Source organism: Tachypleus tridentatus, chromosome 13 (assembly GCF_004210375.1).
Source record: "Tachypleus tridentatus isolate NWPU-2018 chromosome 13, ASM421037v1, whole genome shotgun sequence".
Classification (NCBI taxonomy): Eukaryota; Metazoa; Arthropoda; class Merostomata; order Xiphosura; family Limulidae; genus Tachypleus; species Tachypleus tridentatus.
Window position 1 is genome coordinate 66816236 of NC_134837.1, and position 27363 is coordinate 66843598.

Here is a 27363-nt window from a genome sequence, read left to right on the forward strand (position 1 = left end):
GGGCTATCTGCACTAGCCTTTCCTAATTTAGCAGCGTAAGACTAGAGGGAAGGCAGCTAGTCATCATCATCCACTGCCAACTCTTGGGTTACTTTTTTACCAATGAATAGTGGGATTAACCATCACATTATAATTCCCCAACAGCTGAAAGGGTGAGCACGTTTGGTGTGACTGGGATTTGAACCTGTGACCCTCATATTACGAGTCGAGTGCCTTAACCACCTGGCCATGTACCGGATCTGTGATTATTATATAGAAATAAAGCCAAAAACAGTGAAGGGATAGCTTACCCAAAAAAATTTAAACCAAACTGATATTCTATCAAGCTAAAATACTGTTCAGCATATGTTTTAGTGCTATAGTAAGCTGGATTAATCTAAATACATCACACATGTTTTTATATTTACCACTGTGGTAAATGTTCAGAAACTTAGTATCTCTTGTCATGGTGACCTGATTAACTTTCTGCATGCAACTTCAAAGTTTGGTATACAAGAAACTAAATAGAAAGTTAACACTATTAGCAAAAGTGTTGTGCTCTGCTTCTAAACTTAGTAAATGCTTTAGTCATTGACATTATGGCAAATATTCATAATTTCAATATAGCTGGTGGACAGTAAATGTAGATCAGTATGCAGGGTTAGTTGCAATTTTATAAAATCAGTATTCTAGATACTGTTTTGATTTTGGATCATTATTATACTCAGCCTTTGGTTATGAACTGTTGCCTGAAACTGTACTTTTGATTGTAATAAGTGTCTCATCTATTAAAAATGACATGGCATAGTCAACCTTGGACAAGATATCTTAAAATTCATACAGGTTATTCTGTTTACATGAATATTAAAACTTCCAAGACCATGTTTAAACAGCTCATATATATGCTAAAGACCACTGGAGCTGCACTGAGGGACATGAAAGGTGTGTGTTCAAATAGAGTATTATAAATCTTCTTTCTTCTGATAACAGCCATTGCATTCAATTTGTAAATGGAAGCTTTTCACTTGTTAGTTATTGCCAATTTAAAACCCTTGTTCATTATTTTGTTTACACTAGCAGGAGATAGGCCAAGCATCATTACAGTATATTTCTTATGGATCAGAAGATTCTCTCTCTGAATTGCCTCATGACATGGTTGTGTGTAATATAGATATTTCACAGTGATAAAATATCTATAACTGAGCACTTTCAAAAAAAGATGGGCCTTTTTTTTCTTCAGGACCAAATCTTTTAAATATTTGCTAAATATTTTGCTATGCAAATTCCTTTCTTTCTACATAGAAAATTCCAGAACCATTTCTCCAAAATGCTGTATCCCTTGGCTGTACATCATTTAAAAATCTTGCTATGTGAAAACCCTCTCTGTAAAAGGGCTAAAACATATTTCTTCAATCATATGTTTATCCTTAATACAATTCTAAATATGTCTATGCTAAACATTTCACCTGTAATGCCACTGTACTAGCACATGCAAGTCATTCATAAAACATTCAATTAACTCTTTGTATCTTACGGTTTCTTCATCATAAGTTCAGTTTCTGCTATCTCCAATATAATCCTTCAAATTATCAGATGATCAAGAAGGTTTTGAAATTCTATTCTACTAGTAGGATATGAACTACAGTATATATAACAAACTAGTATGGACTTAGATATTATTTGAACAGAAACAGTAGAAAATAGTGAGATTCAGTTTTACTTCTCATGTAAAATAATTTAATTATTTACGTATGGTTGAATTAAAAACCCATTTTTGAAAGAATGAAAGATCTGGAAGTGGGCATGATATAGGGAAGAGAAGCTTTACAAAGAGGAAGTTGAAACATTAGCAAATGATAAAAGGTAGATGGAATTCACAGAAAGACATTATAGGAGAGAAAATTCAAGGAAAAATAATTAAGTTTTTGAACAGCTTAGTAGTTTGAAGAGATGGATAAAGATATATGTTTTATCCTTACATTCATTCAGAGCATTGGGGGTGAGGAGTTACATGAAGTACAGTAATTACGGTAACTAACTTACAATCCGAGATGCATAATGAAAGAAAAAGGCAACGTACCCAGAATGTACAATTGCTAAAAAGAATGTAGGAGAGAGCCAAACACCTGTAAATGTTACATACTGATAGTAGGGTAGACCCAAATACATGTAGAGGTCATGGAACATGATTGTGGGAGGAGACCCAAGTGCATGCAGAGATCATGAATTAATAGTAAGAGACAAGTCAAATACATGTAGAGGTCATACAATGTGTTAGATTTACAAGACTTTCATTTGAGTTTAATACAAGTGTTCTGATTTAGACCAATGGTTCTCAAATGTTTCAGGCTCATGTAGCACGTTTTTGTTTAATTTTTTTAAAATTAAAATCCAAGGCGTAATTTTAAAAAGAAATAAGACTCTAGTAACAAAATTTCTTATTTCTAAAACTTACTCATTAATGTGAAGTGTGCAACTGTTTTATTAGGTGTGATTGAAAAATGCATTTTTGTCAATTTTAAGGGAAGAAAACAGTGGGAAGTGTATGTAGGTACATGGTAAGCCTACAAATGGAGAGAGTAGTATGTGTATATAATGTGAAAAGCTCAGATAGACCTTATTATAAATTGTTATTATAGAATTTAAAAAGTGATAATTTATTAGAGGTTTGCTTATGTAACTATTTAAGAATCACTTTTTGTTTATTTCAGTTGTGAATTAATATCACATTATTTAAACATTCAGAATTTTCTCATTGCTTTAAGTGAGTATTGTTACATCATAACATCTTGTAGTTTTTAGAAAGCTTTAAGCCTCAGTTAAGCAATGTGTGTATATATAGATGATAAAGTTAGTTAGTGCAAGCAAGTTAATATACATGAAGTTAGACTGTGTGTGAGTTTAGCAATAATGGGCAATTTCTTGAGTAAGGTTCACACAGTGTATTGTAATAACAGAGACAATATGTCCTGTCAAATAATATTAAGTAACTGAGCCCACCTGTACAAACTTTGACTTTATAGCTCTGGATACATGAAACTGTGGTAATTAACAATTATAGTGGTGTTTTCAAAGTAAATATCACAGCCTTGTATTGTGAAAACAGAGAAGAGGGGATAATTTTTCTTGCAAAAGGGTGTTCTAAAATAACTGAGTCTGTTGGACTTTGAGACAAGAGACAACTAATAGTATAACTTTTTTTTACATACTTTTGGCTTGTTTTCAGTATATCATTTTAAAACAAGTGGATTGTATGCTGCTCCTTTATTGTTGAAATTTATCATCAACAAGTCACAAACACTTCTAAAGAATCCTACCATATAGTCAGGATTATAAAGTGGTATGGTAAACAGCAGTAGAAGAAAGCATGAACAACAGGAGAAGTAAGCCTATATATTACAAATGTATTGGTGACAAAAATAGAAAAGATTAAAGTCACACAAAATAATCTTGTCAATTAATTCTGATAAAAGGATATAGAGAAGTGAGTGACTTGGGCTAAAATATACTGATTTACAAAAGTTTATTAAACAACAAAGTGACCTAGAGTGAGAGAGAAGAGCATAGGAAAATAAAAGAAGAAAAGGAGAGACTCCTGAGGATGAGAAAACCCACTTGTAGAGAAAATTATATATTTAAAAACGGCTGGTATGGATAGAGAAAGAACTAATAGAGGAGCGAACAACGTTTCGACATTCTTCAATCATTGTCAGGTTCACAAAGAAAGAAAGGGTTACTGACCGGTAGCTGACCACATGTTTGAAGGCGGTTGTGTAATTGAGAAGCACGCCCTCTATAACGTTGGATAATGTTCACCTTCTGTCCATCTCTCTGTCGTTATCAAATCGCTAATGACGTCATTAGATGCTAATTGAAAACTCTGAAAGTAATAATTAGCTCATTTAACTAACTAAATACTCGTATCTTTAAATTCAAATCAAAGGTTCATAAAATAGTGTAGTGCCCCGATGTAAGAGCGTAAATCTACAGACTTACAAATTTAAAACCCTGGTTTTGATTCACCCTCGGTGGACACAGCAGGTGCCTATGTGGCACTAAAACAAATAAAACAATGGAAATGTGTTCTTTTCAATACGTTTCCTCCTCTCTCTGGCAAAATTTCTTAAAAAAGCCAATAAAGTTGCCCTAACCGTCGAACAGTTTAGGTTACCATACCAAACATTACGGTTAGAGAACCATCCAACTGTGTATGATGAAAGCCAAAGGTATGTGAAAAAATGGAAGTGTCCCAAATTTCAAGGTATTTTTAATACCCTTTCTCAAGCAAAAATCCTAAAACAAACAAAACATGTTTACCATCTGACACTTTCTAGTTACCGTACAAAAAGAATTACAGTGGTCGAGCCAACCAGATTCTAGTTCGTGAATGCTAACAACACACACAATGGATCGTCCGAAAAATAAGCCAAAAATAATTGGATGAGATGAAATTCAGAACAGAAGAACTACTATGAATATAAAACATGAGACAGGTATAAAATAATAACAGAAGAACGACCACCGGAACGAGAACCCGCATGTACAAATGGTAGGTTAAAAAATATTATAACATTAGAATTTTTTAAACAATAAAAGATGGAAATCGTGTGGATAGTAAGAATATAGCTCAAATGACTCGTGGAATTTCGCGACTAAGGTTATGTGAGCTGTATTCTTGATCTATTATATTCTTATAAGTTGGTTTGGTTTGTTTTGAATTTTGCACAAACCTACACGAGGGCTATCTGTCATCCCTAATTTAGCAATGTAAGACTAGAGGGAAGGCAGTTAGCCATCACCACCCACCGCCAACTGTTGAGCTACTCTTTTACCAACGCATAACGGGATTAACCATCACATATACCACCCACACGGCTGAAAGAACGAGTATGTTTGGTGGCAGGAATTCGAATCCGCAAATTCCGATTCAATCACCAGACCAAGCTAGGCCCCTAGAGATTGGAACATCCTGTTTCACCTATTCGTAGTTCACTGGCATCTTTTCATGGAACTGTTCTGATAACACCTGCCGTTATTCAACAAAATTGTGTCACAGAAGGAAGAGTAATCACGTTATAATAGAATGGGTTGCTGATTGTGTCTCAGAAGGGAGACTAATCACGTTATAATAGTTGTTAGCGAATTACTGAGTATATTAATATTGGTTGTTAGAGTTCTGATACTAATTACAATAATAACACAACAGATGAGACAAACAGTTTGGACTCTTCAGCGATGATACCAATTACATTAACAACACAATAGACGAGACAGAGAAAATCCCTTTAACAATAACACTAATTACAATAATAGCACAGCCGACGATACAAACAACTACAACCCTTTAACAATAATACTTCTTACAAATAATAACACAACAGGCGAGAAAGACAAGCACAACCCTTTGACAATAATACTAATTACAAAAATAACACAAAATACGAAACAAACAAGTACAGCCTTTTAAGAATAATACTAATTACAATAATAACTCAGCAGACGATACAAACAAGTACAACCCTTTAACAATAATACTGTATACAATAACAACACAACAGGCGAGACGGACAAGCACACCTTTTTGATAATGCTACTGATTACAATTACACAATCACATAATTTCATAGAAACATACATTATTAATTTATGAAATGTATAGTACAATGCAAAATTAAAGCAAATAAGTCATAATACAGAAAACATAATGAAATGCTTATTTCTTTTGATAGCTTTAAGTATAATCACTTTGTGTTATTTTGAGCTACGCTATAAATGTAATAGCACCGAGTTTCAGAATTAATGGTTTGTTTGTCTTGAATTTTTGCGCAAATCTATACGAGGGCTATCTGCACTACTTATCCCTAATTTAGCAAAATGGATTGGTTTGTTTTCAATTTCGCGCAAAACTACACGAGGGCTATCTACGCTAGCCGTCCCTAATTTAGCAGTGTAAGACTAGAGGGAAGGCAGCTAATCATCACCACCCACCGCCAACTCTTGGGCTACTTTTTTTAAGAACGAAAAGTGGAATTGATCGTGACATCATAATGTTCCTACGGCTGAAAGAATGAGCATGTTTGGTGTGACGGAGATTTGAACATGCGACCGTCAGTTTCCGAGTCGAGTGCCCTAACCATCTGGCCAGGCCAGGCCTCAGATTTAATGGTATCGTTTAGTTTTGTTGAACTCATGTTTTATCTTATGAAACAATAAGTCACTCTGGAGAAAAGGAATCAAAGACGAAGCATGCATGGGCAGGGCAGTTATTTCAACAAATCTTCGATCTACAACCGTTAACAGAAGAGTTTTAAAGAATCGCCTAAAACAGCCATTTATTAACCAATAAAAGAAGTGTGGTTTTCAAAGTCAGTTTTCTTTACTAACTAAATTTTAAACCTTGCTTTAAAATCACCGTTTGTAATGCATCATGGGATAAATTATTTTAATCACAGAACAAAGTGCGTCTTATAACATTCTTAAATTTAAACACTTTCTTAATGAAGTAAACGGGTTTTAGCTTCACAATTGGGCTACTTCGGACAAGACGCTAGAACAATTTATTATTAAGTTTATAAAATATTTCGTTCCTATGAAATGATAAAACCCATCCGTCCCTATTTTAGCAGACTAGAGGGAAGGTAGCTAGTCATCACCACCCACCGCCAACTCTTGGGCTACTCTTTTACCAACGAATAGTGGGATTGACCGTCACATTATACGCCCCCACGGCTGAAAGGGCGAGCATGTTTGGTGCGACGCGGGCGCGAACCCGCGACCCTCGGATTACGAGTCGCACGCCTTACGCGCTTGGACATGCAAAACAGAAAGGAACGAGGTACCACCTGATTTATCCACAGACTAACTCACAATAGAGCGTATATAGTTCTGCTACGATCTGTGAAGAAGTATCACCACCACATAATCCACTCGTCAGCATACTATGACATTTGTTAACTCGAAAATTACCTAAGAAGGTCAAAACGTTGTTCTGTACTTTATTTTAAGTAAAGTGTCAATACCCATACCAACCGTTTTGAATATACATAATACAACCTTTGTTAACCTGAAGATGGTCTAGAAAGGTCGAAATAACCGCTCTAATCTAAAGGTCTATTGTACACAAAAACATATATAAAATTTAAACCTTTCTTAACAAAACTATCAATAATAATGGTGAAACTAATATAAACTTTTTTTAAATGTAAATAAACAAACCTTTGTTAATTAAGATCACATATTTAAATGTAAGTAACACACAAACCTTTTTTAATTAAGCTAACCCTTCTAAATGTAACACAAACCTGGTATAAATTTATCTTTACGAAATTAGCATAGATCTGTATAAATGACACAAATACAGAGCTTTCTAAACGCAACTAGTATAAATATTTGAAATTAAGTTTGTATAAGTAAGTATTTCTAAATGCAACCAATTTCGAACTTTCGAAATCAGATCAACACTGATTATTTTTAATATGACTGATAAATGCTCTTTAAATAAACCTTTGAAAGAGAAATAATATAAACCTTTATAAATTGATCTAACTTAAAAATTTCTAAATTAAACTAATATAAACTTTTGTAAATTAAACTAACATAGATATTTTTAGGTGAAAGTAGCATATACCATTTTCAGTTAAACTAATAGAGACCTTTATAAGTTTATCCTAAATCTTTCTAAATTACACTAACATAGATATTTTTAGGTGAAAGTAGCATATACCATTTTCAGTTAAACTAATAGAGACCTTTATAAGTTTATCCTAAATCTTTCTAAATTACACTAACATAAATCATTTTCACTGAAACTAATATAAACCTTTCTAAACAAAATTAAGATAATTTTTTGTAATTGGTGCTAATATAAACCTTTCTAAATTACACTAATACAGAATTTCAAAATAAAACTAGTACAAAACTTCCTAAATTCAACTAATATAGACATTTATAAATGAATCTAAGGTAAGCCTTTTCAAGACTAACAATATACATTTGTAAAAAAAAAAAAAAAGACAAACAAAAACTTGTCAAAGCACAAATTTCTCATTAAATATGTAGATTTTTTGGGGAACAGAGTTTACTGAATGTTTGTCTTGATGCCATTTTTCTAACATAGAGCACAAACATTTCTAATTTTTTTAAAGCACAGTTCTTGTCTGTGCCATGTTAAATAAACAAGCAAAGAAAAATCTTCTTGCTAACTCTTAGAACCTTACCATTAAATGTCTCATACACGAGCTCTTTCCTGCGTCATTGCAACAGGGGCTTGGTGAATGACTTTCACTTAATTAACTTCCGTAACAAATAAGGCTACAATATCGTGTAACAATCTGCAGGCTCTTCTGGATCGCCAAAGATAACAGCACTTCAAGATATTTGTATGAGTTGCATGCGCTGGATTACAGTTAGTAGTAAAGGTTTCAGTAGTTTGGGCCTGAAATGTTTATTGTAACAAAATTAAATAATTATTGACAGAGAAGAGATTGTCTAATATCATACTATAATGGAACCTTTGCTTATATGATACTGGAAACATTGTTTTATTACGCGATGTGAAACCTTTAACTTCGCGAACTTTTTATTCTGTGTGCATGTAGAAAACTTTTTCTTTCTCCATTCTCAGGGTACAGATATGACGTCTTGTATACGTCGCACGTGGATCTAATGCCCTGGCGTCACGGGTAATTGGCTGATGATGCTAATTAAAATATATTTGTTTGAAATGAAATAACATTTGGGATGCTGCAGTTATTTCAAATTCTAAAACTTTCAAGAAAAAAAAGCACATACTGCTGAAAAAATTAAATGACAAAAGGAATTTAATCTTTACAAGCTGTTTCATACAGCTTCATTGTTCTGACAGATTATGTTTTATAACCAGTGAGATAGTCAGTTGATTCTTTCATCGAACCAAATAACAAAGTTCGTGTTTACTAAGTAGAGCAAAGTTGATTTCATGTTTAACGTGTAGTTTAGTTGTATCAATAAAATGTGTTTCTTAATAAACAAATGTGTAGTTACTCAAGGTATAAAATTTAACACAGCTCACATGACACCAGTCGACCCCTGCCTCCAAATTTCAACACCAGGAAGATTTCAAAAATTAAATATATCTTAATTGATCTTTGGGTTAGAATGACTAATTATATATCATAGACGTTATTTTTTTCTCTAAAGTTAACTTCCTGACTGATTATAATTGTGCTACGTTTTCTGATCGAGTGATCATGCATGACTTTGTCAGTAGTTAAAGTTGCCGTATGGAGGCAGAATTAAACAAAAATGGCCTTGACTCATTGCTGAAAGCATTGACCTACCACAAGCTCGCATAACGTGTCAAGAGCATTGATCTAATATATACGTCAACAACACCGTCGTGGAGGGGGGCATTAAAATGTTTAAGACTTATGATAGATAAAATATTTTCTTGAGATTTGTTTTGGTTCATTTACAAACAAGATTATTATGATACACGAATGTTACTGTCATCTACATAACCTAAACCACTCTGATAAAATCTTCAATTTTAAAAACCACCTAAGCCTTGTTTTAAAACATATATTCCCAAGTCCCTCACTGCCTTGTTACATAAACAGCATGGAAAATTCCAACTTTCCATTCTAGAATACCTCTCTCCTCACGCCCACACTCTTAATGGTAAGTTTCATTAGAAACAATACTACAAGTAATAACCGATTCTATATTAATTCATTTGTTAGAAGGTAAAAGGTTTAACTCGTTGCAAACTGAATCATACCATTGTTCTTTATTACACATATATGGTGATATATATCATGGCGCTTTACATATTATATTACTATCTGTCACTTTCTTTCTAATTAAACACGCACCTGCTCGAGGGTAGGAATCAAATACATATAATTTAAGATTTTTGAAACGACTTCCATTGTGTGGAAGTACAGTTGACAAAAAAGGAAATGGCCTTGGCAGTACTTTTTATAAGGGAATAATGTTACTAACACAGATGATGTACAGTAGCATATGGTTGTGGTTTTTCCCTTCTAAATTTAATTTGCATTTTATGGTGTTTTATATGTAAAACACTTATTGCTATTTTGGTGGTTTTCATTTCTACAAATAATTTATAGTATAAAATCTGTTCGCCCTGAAAAATGACCCTTACCTAAATCTATAAATAATTTACAATAATTTAATTGTAAATAATCCAGTGTCAATAATTATCTTTAACCATTATTATTGTATAAAACTATATCCTTACCCTGAAAATGACCTAAGAAGGTCGAAACGTTGTTCTCTAGTTTGGTTTAAATTTCGCGCAAAGCCACTCGAAGGCTATCTGCGCTAGCCGTCCCTAATTTAGCAGTGTAAGACTAGAGGGAAGGCAGCTAGTCATCACCACCCACCGCCAACTCTTGGGTTACTCTTTTACCAAGGAATAGTGGGATTAACTGCCACATTATAACGCCTCCACGGCTGAAAGAAAGGACGAGCATGTTTGGTGTGACGAGGATTCGAATCCGCAAATTATGAGTCGAATGCCTCAACCACCTGGCTATGCCGGGTACGTTCTCTACTTTATTTCAATAAAAGTTTTAATACCCATACCAGCCGTCTTGAGATACATTTTTACTTCAAGTAGGTTTCTTTTCTTAAAGAATCTTCTCTATTTTGTTATTACAATACAATCTGTGATTATTACACTTTAAAAGTCGCCTCTGTACACTCTTTAAGTCAAAACACAGTTTAAATTTATTTGACCATATCTCTCACTAGCTCTGTCTCACTTTCACTAACGTGCTTTAACACTCACAGGATATAAACTAAATAATACTTTCTACTAAACATAATATTAACAAACGTGTATATCTAACAATACTGATTCCTCCAGAAGCTCTTTACTTGTTCGTCTGATAAATGGAACAATTCAAAGTAGAAGGCTGCACCAATTATACATGTAGTAATTTCACTGGCTTCAGTCTCCGTACTTTCAGCTGTGGGCACATTATAAAAGCGAAATTCAAACCATTGTAGTAGTGAATGTTACTGACTGCTTTCCGTTTGGTTAGAACTTCAAAATTATTAATGAGTATCAATAAATACAAGTCTCTGGCATGGCCCTTTAGTCATCGTGCACATAAGATTTAATTTAGGAGAATCGTATCCAGGGAGACGTCAAAGAGGTCTGGCCCCTCCCCATTTTCAATGCGAAACATTTAAGAGTAAAATAGAGATGCAAGTGTTAGAAATATAATATTTAATAATTTTCTGGCTCAATTATTCCTGTATGGAATGCCAGGAATATACCTTTTATGTCTGAAATGTTAAAGATAGCCATAATAGATATTTTTCTCGATTACTTTGATTGATTTAAAACCCATCACAGGCCTTTAAAGAAGCCCTTTTTATCTATATAACTACCAAACATTCCACCACCCTCTTTATTTTGCTCATCAGTTAACAGTACTTTATATACCTTAATTACTTCTTTATATATTATTTATTAAAAATATCTTTAACATTGTGTAGTACTACAATTGTAGGTTGTTATATTATTAATTAGCGTTGCTTTTAGTTAGTGACCTTAATGGCTTTTTGATAACTATAACATCTACAGTTGCAACTTAATATACTGTAAGTACGATGGTTCACGCGGTGTCGTCTCACCATCAGTCAAATGTCTATAACACTTTTATGTCTAAGTTTACTCAGATATCTTTGGAACGTTTCTCCACGTTGGATGTCAATCAATGAAGAGGCATTGATAAGAATTTTAAATATAGTAGAGTTGACAAAAATAAACAACATTGGGATCAAGTAATCATTTAACTAAGAATGGGTACGTGATAGGAAGAATGATACTAACAATGAGAATGAGGTTCAGTTGTTTCTTCTCAATATCATGGTTTGTAACGTTAATAACGAAGGTATTTAGAAAAGAAACTTGTACTGACTTGTACTTAAACTGGTTGTCAGATTATCACAAATATAAAAAAAAAACAGGAATTAAAACTTTATTACCTGTTGCTAAAACTAATTGTAGTATAACAGAAGAGCTGAATAAGGAAGTACAATATCCGGAAAATGTCCTGGTGAAAATAAATTATAGTCCTATCAGTTGGTTAAAAATACTTTAGAAGTGACAGGTTAACAGAAGATAAAATTTGTTCACTTAATGTAGTTTACTAGGCTATCAAACACAATAAAATATACTTTTGAAAAAATAGAATGTATAAACTTCCAGTTGTAGATAAATTTGTAGTTTTATCAGTGAAAAAAAGATGAATATAGTCTTTAAAAATAAAATTAAACCGACTAGTATTGAGAAAAAAGTGGTTTATAGTGTAGAATACACGGACTGTAATAATCTCTATATAGGGGAGACTGGTAGAAATGTAAGTATTAGAAGAGCAGAACATGGACTTGCTCTGTCACATGTCTGTTTTGTTTTTGTTTTTTGAATTTCGCGCAAAGCTACTCGAGGGATATTTGCGCTAGCCGTCCCTAATTTAGTAGTGTAAGACTAGAGGGAAGGCAGCTAGTCATCACCACCCACCGCCAGCTCTTGGGCTATTCTTTTACCAACGAATAGTGGGATTGACCGCCACTTTATAACGCCCCCACGGCTGAAAGGGCGGGGATCTTTGGTGCGACCGGGATTCGAACCCGCGACCCTCGGATCCGTCACATATCTATCAACATTTTAAAAATACAGTGCATTATGATAAAAATAACATTGTTAAAATTATTTGTCGAGAACCAAATATTAATAAACGTGAAATTAAAGAAGCTACTGTAGTAAAGGAATATAAACATTTAATAAATAATACACAAGGAGTAGGTTTATGGTCATACTAGCTCAGGGTTATATGATTGACATCACCAACTTGGTGTACTGAAATGGCGTGTATTGAACATTTGATGATACCACATCAACAGTGGCGAAACATTTTTAAATGATGCATTTTTATATCCCTTTGTAGCAGTTCTTGAATTTTAAACTATGATGAGTTTGTACAAGCTACTCGTACATTTATCATAACTAATTACTTAAAGTATTTATTATGTTATAATTCAATTTTTTCTCATTTAAGTTTAATCTATTTCATATTTAACCTTCAAAAATAACTTTTTATTACTATATATGTAGACAGCTGCTTCTACTAATTAATTGTTGCACAGCGGTTTAATTTACAAAAAAAAAGCATTTATTTGAGCCATTCGAACATAAGATTGGTTGAATCAATATAATCAAAAGTATAAACTAATAGTTAGGGTTATTAAAACTTTAATTAAAATAAAGTACAGAACAACGTTTCGATCTTAAGTCATTTTCAGGTTAACAAAGAAAGTTTTCAACCGACTGTTGCCGGGCGCATGTCTTAGGGACGAGAATATAAAGGGGTACGGGATTGTAAGGGGCATTGCAGTTAGATGTTAGGTTATTAATTAGTATAGGTATAAAGTTATTCCTTTATATTGATTGATTCAGTTTCGGTTTGAGTTATTGTATAAGTAGGGCATCTTTGATTTTGTACTTTTTTATATTTGTTTCCCTACTTACATCTGGGTGTTTTCTATGCTTATGTTGTGTTTATTTGATTTGCAGTGTTCAAAAACATATGAAGGTGATTTTTGTGTTCTTTTAATCTGGTTTCCTTTATTTTTCTTGTTTCTCCCATATAAAAGTCGTTGAAATTATTACATTGTATTTTATAAATGTTGGTGTTGTGTTTGTCAGTGTAGTTTTTACATAGTATAGACTTTAGTTTTGTACTTGGTTTTTGAATAAATTTAGTGTTTATGAAATGTTTTGTCATAAGTTTTTTCCAAATGTTGGTTACTTTTTCACTGTTATCGGGAATATATGGTATACAACAATGTAAGGTGTTGTAGTTTATTGTTTCGTGGAATTTATTATTGTTTACTTGTTGTTGACTGTGTTGTTGATCTAGATGTCTGTGTATAATTTTGCCAACGGTTTTTGGAGGAAATTTGTTGTTGATGAAGTGTTGTTTTATTTTGTCTAATTCATCGTTAATTTTATCAGGTGAACATAGTTTTATGGCTGTGTTTATTTGATTTCTTAATATGTTGAGTTTTCGTTTTGTTTCATGTGCTGAGTCCCAGAGAATGTACAATCCAGTATGGGTGATTTTTCTGTGGATTTCCGTTTTGAATTGTGTATCGGTTCTTGTGATATTGAGGTTAAGATAAGCTATTTGGTTAGTTTTCTCGTGTTCACAGGTGAATTTAATGTTGGGGTGTATCGAGTTAAGTCTTTTAACTTTAAATCTATTCTTAATCAACTAAACCATAAATCCTTAATGGCCAAAAGCGGAATGTAATGTCATAGCGTTGTCCCTCGAAAAGAATTAAGCGACAATCTATTTAGACTTTTATTCATATAACATTGTTCATTTACATACATTAAGTGGAAGCATACCTACATGTTCAGCTGTGAGAAAACATAAGAAGAAACTGAAACTGATTTTGATTCGAAAATCAGTTTGTCACTAAACGACAAACTATAACGTCGTGCCAGGATAAAGTGTGACTTGAAAATTGACAAAGTATATTGAATGACAAACCATTGATTCTGTGAGAATAAACAGGTAAATTACTTATTTGTAAATTATATCCAATTACACACATGTCACATGATTTATGTAGTGTGGTGTGAGGGTACCAAAAAGAAAAAGAAAAACTATACAGTAGTGCTTATGGTGTATGATGGGCTAAAACTTATAAAAATGAATATGAATTAACTAATAGGTAATGTTTAAAAACACTAAAAATGTTTCTTTTCATCTGGTTAGACAAACATCATTTATTAGTAACTAGTAACAATAAATAACATTTTATAAGAAAAATGGCAAAACAAAAATAACAATGGTGATTTATCCATAAAAATAATTCTATCTAGAATAATTCATAACATTAAATATTAGCTAGTACAGTAGAGACACTCGTGTAGGAAAAAACAAACATTTCTAATTCGCATTTTTCAAATATTAACTTTTAGTTTGCTGAACAGTTCATGAAGTGTCCACCTCTTCAACAACAGACAAACACATAATCTTTGCTTATTACAAACTCTGGACCATAATATGTAGGGTAATACAGAAAAGATCACATCGCAGCTGATAAAAAACGAACACGCTTCTAGAAACCAAAACGATAACCAACCATACATTGATACTGACCACGAGAGATATTTATCGTTTGTGTAGGTAAGATAATTTGTAGTTACAAAAACACTATAACATAGTTTATGGATTGAATAAAGTTACAATAAATTACATAAGATTATGAAAATTCAGTCACGTTCCTAACTGGATGACAACGATATTGGTACACACATAAGAGGAAACACTGGGTGGGAGATCATTTGAAAAAATTACTTGGAATTGTTTGCGGTTCATGAAACTAAGAATAACGTAAAACACTATATATATATCTAAATGAATATTGATATATGTTTAATAAACAGAATATGACTGACAGTTCTCCAGGTGAAATTATTTTCTCTCAAATGCTAGATTAGATTCTTTAGTAAAGGGAGGATTAAACAGGAATTTTGTTGAGTAATCTTAACTTGAAAACTCGATTAAGTTTTTAGCTGTCTGAAATCAGAACATGTACTAGTTGGCTGAAACAGTCTATTAAAAACAGTGTATACATTTGAGTAAAGAGATGAATCTTCAATAAACTATTCACGTTATTAACCAAGTAAAATCCTGAAAAAGTAAACGGGTTCTGATCTGACAATATACCTTCCATGTTCTATTTGTAAGAGGGTAACTATATGATGATCGTTTTCTCACAGTATGTTTCCACTGTAACCTAAAGACACCATCTACTTGGCCAGAATAAATACTGTCTACTACTGTGAGCAAAGACAGAGATGACTAGAACCAAAAAATATCAATGATTTACTGGAATACATGTTTATAACAAACCTCCACAAAATTAGACTAAACAAAACTTTCTATATTACTATAAAGGATGAACATGCCCACTTACAACACTTTTTCCTTCATATATGTTTCAGGCTTGACATCAACCCAACAAGTAATGTTAAAACAAAAGCCTTTAAGCTTTCCTATACTTCTGTAAACAATTGCACGCCACATGGAGGACACCACCATTACCATTAAACAAGTCTATACTCAACTCCAATAATACAAAATAAAACTACTTTACAATTGGGATATCACATGACTTAATAATAATTTAATCTTTAGAAGATGTATTAATATATAAAAAGAAAAATTATTTGACTGCCGATTAACGTTAATAATTTAGAACTTTATCAATTTTTAATTTAACATATATCTTCAAAAATGTAAAAAGTTTAACAAGTAGTACATACACACTTAAAAAGAACATTTGATAAAGAAAATCGACACACTGCACAAGTACAAACATTTAATACTAAACGTATAAGGCATGAATAATGCTTTAAAATACACAACACATCCTTTAACAGAGAAAAGCAGATATCTAAGTACATATTGACATATACTCAATATACCTTTAAAAATAAAAGCATTATCACATTCCATACCCCTACTCCATACACTCTATGCATATGTGAAATAAAATAATAAACCCTTAAGTGTGTCTTTCAGATAGGATCTGTCTACAGTACAACTTCGTTATTATCGATAACTAATATAAAATGGTGTACGATAAAATAATATCCGATTAAATCTGAAACAGATTGGATTAAATACCCTTTAATATTGACTTAAAATCATTACGTTTTAAATAAATTACAATACACGATAAAGTAGTGACAGTGACAAATAGATAATTCTCTTATAATTTAAGATATTAAAATATAATACACTTAATACAGTGCTGAAATAGAAAACCTTGGTTATTCTATTAACAGAAACCACTAGCTATCTCATTCTGGATAATTCCTTGTACTAGCCCCAAAGTTTTGTTCTTTGACAAACCATTGCCAAAAAGTATCCTTTTACATTATATATCTAGCAGGTGTTATTAACATGCACCCATTTCACCCTACCTATATACAAGATGTGCATAACTTTTTCAGACTACAATTATAGAACTATTTCTGACATTCAAAGATTTCTTTACTCTAATTCTTTACCTAATTTTCTTTAGTTGTAAGTTCCATTGTCAAAAGTTAAAGAAAACTGTTTTATTTCTCAGTCACTTCACGCTAACAAAGAATTGAAGTTGTTTTTTTCTACTTAGTGGAGTGGAAATTTAATCTATTTTAAAACTTCGACTCTTTTTATCTTCTTTCTATGACGTGTTACCAACTCTTCAAAAGATTTCTACTTTTTTCGATACATCCTTATTTGTGAAAGGTGTAGACCTATGTGTAAGAAAGATCAGCTTCGAGTTAGTGTTTATGTGTTTGTAATTAAGTATAAAGCTTTACATAATTGGCCATCTGTGCTCTTCTCACCACGGAGAAACAAACTTGGTTTATAGCACTGTAAGTCTGTAGACATCCTGCTGTGCCACTGGGCGTCCAGAGTAACAAGGACATTATTTACTGTGATAACTTATACGAATTAAAAGGTTGTTCAAAGGATGTTTCTTTAACTTTCTTTTATTTAATACTTGTGCTTTATGTTAGTATCATAATAAAAAGTTAGAAATGTCTCAAAGCAACATCATGAGACAACTCAGTAATGTTATTAATAAACACTGTCTGGTGGAGTTGACATTATTAATTCAAGTATCATATGGTGAGATCTTCCAATATAGATTTAAAATTACTTTACAATATCCAATAAGATTTTCCTCCAGATCTTCTGACTAAGATAGCTTAAGTTGACTAAAGTTTCATAAAATCAGGTATTATTTATCAAACAACAACAAGCCAATTGATAAATAACAAAATTCTTTATATTGTAATCAACCGCTATTGTTCAATTCATTAAAGTCACAAATCCATTTCATTTCCACATCTTCTGCCATTATTTTATTTTTCCTTAAGATTTATCACTATAACTGAGATTAAATCAAGAAGAAAGTAAGTTAAATTTTATTGCCATAATCACGGAACTATTTTACAAAGTTATCTTATTTATGGTATGTTTATTCACTTGTTTGTGTTTCTTGTACTCTTATGTATCATAAAATACTTGTACTTCAGTAAAAACGTAGAAATCAGTTTTACAAGTGAATAATTTAAAAAATGGAGGTGTTGACATTGAGAAAGACTGCAATCTGAGAAAATGCCAAGGTGCACCTCCTTCTGTGTATAGGTGTTTCACTATTGCTGTGAACAGTTATTATTATAATATCAGTAAAATCCCAAGCTCACGAAAAAGAACTGCAGTATGAATCTTCAGAACTCCTGACTATACTTTAACCTGAAAATTATTCCAAGTTCACAGAAAGTATAGATAACTGGGAATCTACACTGTAACTTGAGGTAGACAATCAGCACGAAGCAGCATCCTTTGAACGATAAAGTGCTGCTCTAACTACTGCTGGTGGCCTCCCCCCAGTCAGGAACCAGGTTTTACCCAAAAGTGATGAAACCTGAGCACCAACAAAACTGTATACCACCACTTTCCTTGGTGCCTCAGTTCCGTGTTTCTAGAAAATACTACCAGATATGTTTTTGTTTTACACTGTAAGAGAGTCCCGTGACAGGTTGAAGCAGATTCTGCATCCATCACTCAAAAGTAGAGCAAAAGAAATGAATGTCCTCTTGGAGGAACTGCTAAGTGATAGTTTGATAAGCACTTGAATGTTAGATGCAAGCATCCTAAGAGTGACAGTACCTAGGACAGGACAGAATGAAACATACAGTGATTAATGCAATGGATGTGCATTGTCCAAACTGAACTTTTGACACGTATGCATCGCAAAAAGCTCATATTCCACTGCACACCACCAAACTGCAGATGCATCCTGGCATCTTTAAAGAACCAAACTAAATAACAAAAGTTGGATAAGTTTCCCAAGGCATTTCAATAACGTTTTCCTACAGCAAATGATTATCTGGACATCAGGAGTGGAACACTTGTTTTAATGGTTGTCCTTCTTCTGATCATAATACGAAATTGTGACCCATTTCTACTCAACTAAATAGGGAAATGTGCAGCTCTGTCTGAGTGTTCAGCAGATGCAGGAGGGTTGAAAGCACTTCTGATATTCCTTAAAATAATATTATATAAAGATAATGGGGCCCTAATTGGGTTGGAGCTAAAATAGTATGTTTGGAAATGAGGGGAGCTTATTTAAGACTGTGTAGTACTTAGTTTGTGCAGCACAGATACAAAATTGTATATTGAAGTTTACTGAATAATAATGAAGCCATCAAAACCTTGATCATTCTTACAGTATATCAGGAATTCCAAGTGAAATCATCATTTACACTACTTAATATAAACTTGTTTCTAATGAATGATGATCAGATTAACGAAAATGGAGATACATTTCTCTTACCAAGTTTAGATACTGTCACTCACGAAATAAAGGTGGTTGTGTTCAATTTCAATTCAGATACTAAAATACTTAGGTGGACCTTCTCTGTAAACTATTATACAGATTTGTCTCTGAAACAGATAACCTGCCTTTCTATGGATCTAATGCATAAAATGTATTGTTTATTGTTTGTTGAGCATGCTTCACCCACTGTAACAGTTATGTTTAAATGGTGGCATTTCTCTGATGCTCATTTGTAATCATTGCACATCACATTACATAATTGCGAAAGTGTTACATTTGTTATACATCTATTATACCCACAACATGAAACATTCACAAGTTGTTCATTTGTTGGGTTTATTGGCCACAAAAACTATTAATTCCCTTACAGATGTTGAATAGTACAATCCTTGATATTTCCTCTGGTGGATGGACATCATAAATGGAGTTTCACGATTTCTAGTAAAAACAGCTGAAGGAACTGTAGCTAGTTTGAGCAGTATTTGAGATGCAGCAAAAGAAAAGGTCATACATAACTTCGGCACAATGCTTGGTCTATTCCTAATACTAGTATGACACTGTGTAATTAAAAACACTTATAATGATTTAGGATTCAGATTTTAGATCAGTAAATGAAAAAAAAGTTACCATATGCAGAAGGCATGACAATATAAAACAATAAATGGACAGAAACTTGAACACAAAGACTCAGTATGTCTTTGGTATGAGTCTGTATCACGAAAGTAGTTTAACTCCAGTTATACTGATACTTATCAGTGCCTCCAACTAAAAGTGCCACCATCCATGTTAACCAGCTTCACATGCATTCATCAGACACTGAAACTGATAAGTCAGACTAATGTGGAAGTGTGGTTTTGTAAGATCTCAACAGAGTTGAAAGTACTTATCTAGTGATAACTGAACCAAAAGACATATTTATTAAAGATTATCTACGTGGAGAAAAGCGAGAGATAATTTTTAAAGCAACTTTATTAAAATTAATATTAAAATGCTTTTTTTTCATGTCTAGCATGTTTACCGCTACGTCTGGATTGTACACTGAGAAACGTGCTGAGGCAGGACTTCATGATTGAAGAGAGATCTTGTGCTAGGCTTCTCTAGTATGTATTATCAAGACAAAAGATTCAAAAGATACAGATGATTGTTCTGTTGTTAATTAGCAGATATATTTTACCAATTAATGTCAAATTGTTCAAGGATCCTTTAGAAATGTTCACACAGAAATTAAATAAACAAACGTTAAAATACATAACGCGTGGCTGTGGAAATTCGTATTATTTTATGGTTAATTGCCTATACGGTCACCTAAGTCTTAATAATTGCCTAAAGGGTGAAGTTAGGGCGTCTAGCAACAGATGAAATTAAAGGTTGTTCATTATAACAAAATTTCTACCATGTTACTTTAAAATATTTTATAGCTTTTACTGGTGAGTGCCATGCCCACAACTCGATGCAGGTGATGGATGGTAATAGGTATTTTGGTGTTGTGGATAAATGTACCTTATACTGACGTTCTGTTCAAACCATCTCGTTACTTGTGTTTTTGTGGATTATGTCTGGTATGAGTAATATATATCCCCAACGCTTTTAGATGCTATTAACTCAAGCGTTTTCTTTCAAAAATTAAACGTTCTGTACTATGTTTACAAATGGTATGATTTATAATAGTTTTATCTAAATTTTCTTTTATGAACGTTTTAGTTAAAGTTGAAAGTTGTTATGAGTAATTGTTCGTATTAGATTTATACTAAACATCTGGATTTAGGTCTTTCTTCAATTCTTCAACTTTACCGCCTATACGCAATTGGTGTAATTCATAGTATTAGACTTATTACACTTACTTATATATAAATATATAATTACTACATGAGTTATTAAATTTTTATCCTTTGTATAGGCTGCGAACATGCTACCATCTTCAGGGATTTTCTGAAACGGATTATATCTGTCATGATAATTAATTATCATTAAATATAAATTAAAGCAAGACACCTACATAGATCATTGTAATAAGTTATACCCATTAATGGACACACGGCTAATTAAATACACTCTTCAAATTATTTTGATTATATTAATTAGAATGTTGTTCCATTATTTGGAGTTTCATCGCTGTTAACGATATTTTCGGCCACAAATCCAATACCTTATGAAGTTCGACCACATAAGAATTAGGTTTATCCTATATCCATATATTAAGCTAATAATTCAGATTAATCATTATCGTAAAAATAAAATTAGTAAAATTTAAGATAATCATTGTAATAAAATAACAATAGATATCAAATATTCTAATCAACACTGTCATTAAACGTTTAACTTGTTTAGACTGATGTTTAGATAAGATCTACCATACCAGTGTTCGATCCTGGGTCTTACTGATAAAGAAGGTGTTTACAGGAAATCCAATTGTATTGGTATATATATCGACTGAACTCAAACCACCTCAAAAGTGTAAAAATAAGGGTTATATATTGCCCCTGGTTTTTAGAATGAACAAGATTTGTAATACCAAAGATGCTAACAAACGTTAAAAAACACATCAATACAGAACTTGTTGAATAAAAGTCACTGGAAACTCTTGAAAATAAAAAAAAAAAAACAAAGACAGGCACCAAGAATGAACTGGAAGAAAACTATAAATACAATCACGTCTCCTTATGTCAAAGGTACCTCTGAAAACACATAGAAGATATGTAAAACACATAAAGTCAGAACAGCATTCAGAAACCTCAACACAATAAGATTACATGCAACGAGTGTCAAATCACATAAAGAACTCAATGTAAAGCAAAACACCAGTTACAACCTTCCTTGTGAATGTCGACTTCGACGCATAGGAGCACGATAAAATTACAACTCTCTGACACAGATCTATTTTTCAATAGCATATGACAAGAAAACCACAGAACGGATTACAATAACAAAGGCATGATGGGATATCAAGCACATGCAAGAAAAATAATATGTTCTGCATCCGGTTAAGTGATAACAAAAGTGGTCAGTCTAGCATTAAGCCAACAAAAAATGGTTACCATTCTTGAATACATTCAAATAAATTATTTTATTAAAATCTTTACAGACGAGTAGATAGCACACAAACCATTCTACCCGGAGGTATAAGTACTGAATACCATTTAGTACAACCATAAAAAGAATTCTTCTCGGGACCTCTATGAAGAGATTAGCAGCCAAAATGTTGGATAAAACGTATTTCGTAGTTAATATCTAATATTTATATAACAAAAACATAATACACTATTAGAGTTAAGTGATCGTACAGGTCATTCACCATGACAACAAACGTTAAAATGTTTAGGCTTAATAGCCATATTTACCGGAAAGCATTACGTTTTATAAATATGGTGCAAAAGCATTGTAATTAATGCGTTTTCTTGTAGCAAAGCCACATCGGGCTATCCGCTGAGCCCATCGAGGGGAATCGAACTCCTGATTTTAGCGTTGTAAATCCGGAGACATTCCGCTGTACTAGTGGGGGGCTCATTGTAATTAAACACCATAGCTTGTACAATGGTGCAACGTAACGTAAGTACAACGTACCTTGTCACAGTAGGGTGTTGTGTATTTATAAACTGTTTTAACAAGACTAATGTTAAACACTTGAAGGCCTGTGATAAAATAAAATTTAGCATTCAGGATACGCTTGTCTTATTAACAGTTCTGAACAAATTTACTCCGTAATATGTTTCTCTCTACTCTTTAGACTTTAAACTTTAGACTTCAAACAAGCCGTTTCTATTTAATACAATGCAGCCTATGCATTTTTTGTCTCTTACCGCATGAAAAATTAAATACAGTTTTGAAATACAAACATATACATATATGCAGATATATACATACTTCCAAACACACACAAATATATACAGACACACAACATACATAAATATATACAAACACATATTCAAACGTAGGTAAATCATTCCCTAGACAAAGCGGTTTGAAATCCTTCCTTCAATCAGCTATTCTTTAAAAAGCAAACCAGAATTTCTATTCAAGGCTTGTACATATCATTTTGGTGGCTTTAGCGTATAAAATATTTGAGAGTAATAATTATGATAATTGATTAAATAAAACGATCCATGCGTTACTGAAACGAGGCCTAGCACTTGAAGAAATCTCGATAGATAAAATAGCAAATTTTAATATTACTAAAACTATTAAAACTAAGTAGCTTTGAGATATTAACTAAAAAATTAAAACATCGAAGCTTAATAAATTAGAAATTAACTAATAATAATTTCAAACGAAGTAAACATAATCAAAACTAAGCCTAATGATCTTTAAGAAACCTCGATATAAGTAAAACAGCAAAATTTAAATATTACTTACACAAGCACAAATAACGTAATAATAATATCCTTCGCTTTTGATTTTCAGAAGATAGATTAAAAATAAAAAGTAAAATTAGAATCACACTGTGCTCGATGAAATTGTTATTATTAATATTATAGAACAAAAAATCTCGTAAGCCACTGTTATTTCTTCCTATGCCTTGTCATGTTTCGAGAAACTGTCATCCATCAACAAGTAAGTGAATACGAAACTAAAAGTAGTTTTGTAATCCAAAACGAATTTGTTAGGAGACATCGTGTGAAGTGAACAATTTCATTTTCCTGTTCTTTATTCTTCTGTTTAGGCCCTAGACTTCAGTATTCCATGCCACAACGTCAATTAATCATTCGTCGTATAATCTATTATATAAATAATTGTATTCGTTCTCCTATTCGGTAAACAATGTCGAGATTATATTAAATACAGAACTACACGTCAGTACATCAAAATACAGTGGTACTTCGGTTCTTGAACTTAATCCGTTCCAGAAGGCTGTTCGAAAACCGAATCAATTTTTGCCATAAGAAACACTGTAAATTAAATTAATCTGTTACAGACCTCCAAAAATTACGCATTATGAAGCATTTTAAGTAAAAATATTGCTTATTTATACCTGTATAATAATACTTATATGCATAAAGTCAACCACAAAAACTATAAACACAATAAAAATACAATAAATGAAAATTTAACTGCACTTAACCTGTGCTGAGAAGAGCTGATGGCGTAAGTGAAAGGTGGTGAGGAACGTGGAGAGTAGGAGGGTTATTATTGTTTGAAAGGGGAGTCACCTTCCATAAAAACGTCAGGTAACTCTCTTTCTGGGGCTTTCGTTGGTAAAAGAGTAGCCCAAGAGTTGGTGGTGGGTGGTGATGACTAGCTGCCTTCCCTCTAGTCTTACACTGCTAAATTAGGGACGGCTAGCACAGATAGCCCTCGAGTAGCTTTGTGCGAAATTCCAAAACAAACAAACTTTCTGGGGTTCTTTCTCTTTTCTGTCTCTTTGCATCGCTACGACCTGCTTGAGACTCACTGGACCTATTTCTCACTAAAAAGTTGTTTAATGAGGTTTGCTTCTGCCTGGCACCCTCCCCATGTCTCATCACCCTATGTATGCCACTTCTCTTCCCAAATTTTTCAAACCACCCCTTACTAGCCTTAAAGGTTAGGGGTGTTTTTTAGGAGATCAACATGCAACTGCTTTGCTTTCTCACAAATGATGGTCTCAGAAATGCTATCACCAACTAAGTGTTTTTCGTTTACCCAAATCAACAACAGTTTTTCTACCTCTTCCGTTGTTTGTGGTCTTTGTTACGTAAACACTGTCACTCTTTTTGCAACATCAGCTCCTTTGATGACCTCTTTTTATTTTTCAATATGATGCAGACTGTAGACTTCGCCATACCAAACTGTGTAGCAAGGTCGGACACGCGAACACCACTCTCATACTTCGCTATGAGATCTTTTTTCACCTCTATTGTCGCTCTAACAACTTTTCTGTTTGGTTTGCTTTCATTATCCTTCTTTGACCCCATGATGGCTTACTTAATCAGAATATTTAGAAACAAAAAGAAAGAAAAACGAGAACGTTCACAGCAGATTTTAATGGGGGTGTGGACTGAGCAACAGGTGCGGGTAAAATGTTTTGGGCAAGCTTGGCGTGGGCCGAAAATGGTCGAAGGGTTATTTCGGGGGTTTGGGCCACGAAAGTTTGGTTCGGGAACTGAGTTTATGTTCGACAACCGAGACATATTTTTCTCAAACAATATGTTCGAAAAGGGAGTCGTTCGAGAACCGAGGTACCACTGTATTATTGTTTTTTCCTCATGGACAAAGTTCTTGGTACGCCTACTTAGGCGAAAAATAATAATTAATCAGATACTATTAACACAAATAGCTTCTATGTGATATCACTAAGTGTAACATAACAAATTGGTTAAAATATCACCCCTTCTATGACATCTGACACCCTCGTAAGCTTTTGGTTGCTACATGTGTTGTATTTCTTGCGATAAATTATATACTGTAACACAGGAAGTAACATCATCACAACCATTTTAAATCTCACTAAGAACTATTCGGTATTATTTAGTTGATGTGCCAAGCTATTTTCATCGATATTAAACTAGAATTTTAATAATCATGTTAATTAATAGGACAAAGTAACATTTTAACGTCCAAAACAGGTCAAGAGAGATATCTTGGTTACAAGTTTCTTTAAACTGAGGTTTCCATATTTCGGTAATATTTACATAGATGACTTTGTATAGAGAAACGTTATTTACAAAAGAAAACGTTTGATCTCTATGCTTTTTACAAACGCTGAACTTCTTCTAATGTGAACTGTAAAACTTAATTAACTCTGTTTCACTCTAACACAGACTAAGAAATAACCGTTATTCAAAGGCAACCTTCTCTTTAAGTTGTGTAACTATATAAAACCCCATTTTAGCACAGTATTTAACAGTACGTAAAATGTATGACGTCAGTTATTGGATAAATTTATACACCTTATATAAAGTTTACTGTAACGTATCCACATGAAATTTTTAGTAAACTATAAATAACTAACATATAAAAAAAAAAGCATTCAGTCACGGCTATAAATCTTATAGATTTACGGAACCAACCAGTGTACACGCCGTGGCTCTCTTAGCCAATCCCAACGTGAAACTAAAGAATTAAGACCAATGATTATAAACGATTTTAGAAGTTCCACTTGCAATAAATAAACTATCAAATAATAACATAATAAACTATAAAAGGTAATCACGGCATGAAGATCTGTCCCGGAAGCTGATAATGGGAGCTGACCTGTGACCCTTGTAGGTTAGCCGATTATTCATTCTTACTTCTCGGAGAATGGTCTTCTTACAGTCTTGGAAAAAACTCCCGCAGCTGCTGTAATTCGAAATGTGTGAAACGCGCTTGCGTCTCCCGTTACTTTCAGTTTCTTGTTCTAAAACGTCACTGCTAATTAACCAACTGAAATCAGGAGAAAGATGAGCACTGCTTTGTTTGGAGCCCAGTGGCACCTGGAGGCAAGAGGTGGAACTAACTTGGTCATTGTCATGTTTCACGAGATCGCTCGTTGTAGGTACATGGATGTACACGCTGTCGTGGTTTCCAAACGACCTGTTATCCGGAAAAGATGTGAAAAGGGGCTCTTCTTTCCTCACAAGCCAGTAGGTTCGCATTTTCCCTTTTCCCTAAAAGAGTAATGTCAAAAGTATGGTTAAAAATAAGATGTCTATTTATAAATTAGTAATCTTCTTCTACTTGTGCGCGCGTGCACAAAAAACCACTTGACAGTTTATAAACTATTAAATGTATTAATTTAAGGTTGTAAAAGTACAATGTGCAAAACGGGTGTTACCGTTGAAAACCTGTTTATTGATCCATCGGCCAGTAGGGGAGAAGATGATCTATAAGAATACCACAAAAGTATGGAGTATCCATACCAAGCATACTTGAGAAAAGTAAAAACCATGGATAAGTGTTAGAGTATTTTTGTGAACAAGCTTTTTCAAAATACAGCTAAATGCACATAATTTCGCTATAGAAAAGAAAATCGAGTCAGTTGGCGTCGTGGTTGGAATC

General features: G+C 33.1%; 1 protein-coding gene across 1 annotated transcript in view; it reads right to left on the bottom strand.

The window, feature by feature from the left end:
* The window catches only part of LOC143237633 (guanylate cyclase 32E-like), a 129713-nt gene that overhangs the window by 26090 nt on the left and 76260 nt on the right, over positions 1–27363 (bottom strand). Inside the window, exon 21 of the mRNA XM_076477099.1 lies at positions 26578–26972. Within this exon, the coding sequence (XP_076333214.1) occupies positions 26578–26972 (395 nt within the window). The remainder of the gene's footprint in view (positions 1–26577; positions 26973–27363) is intronic.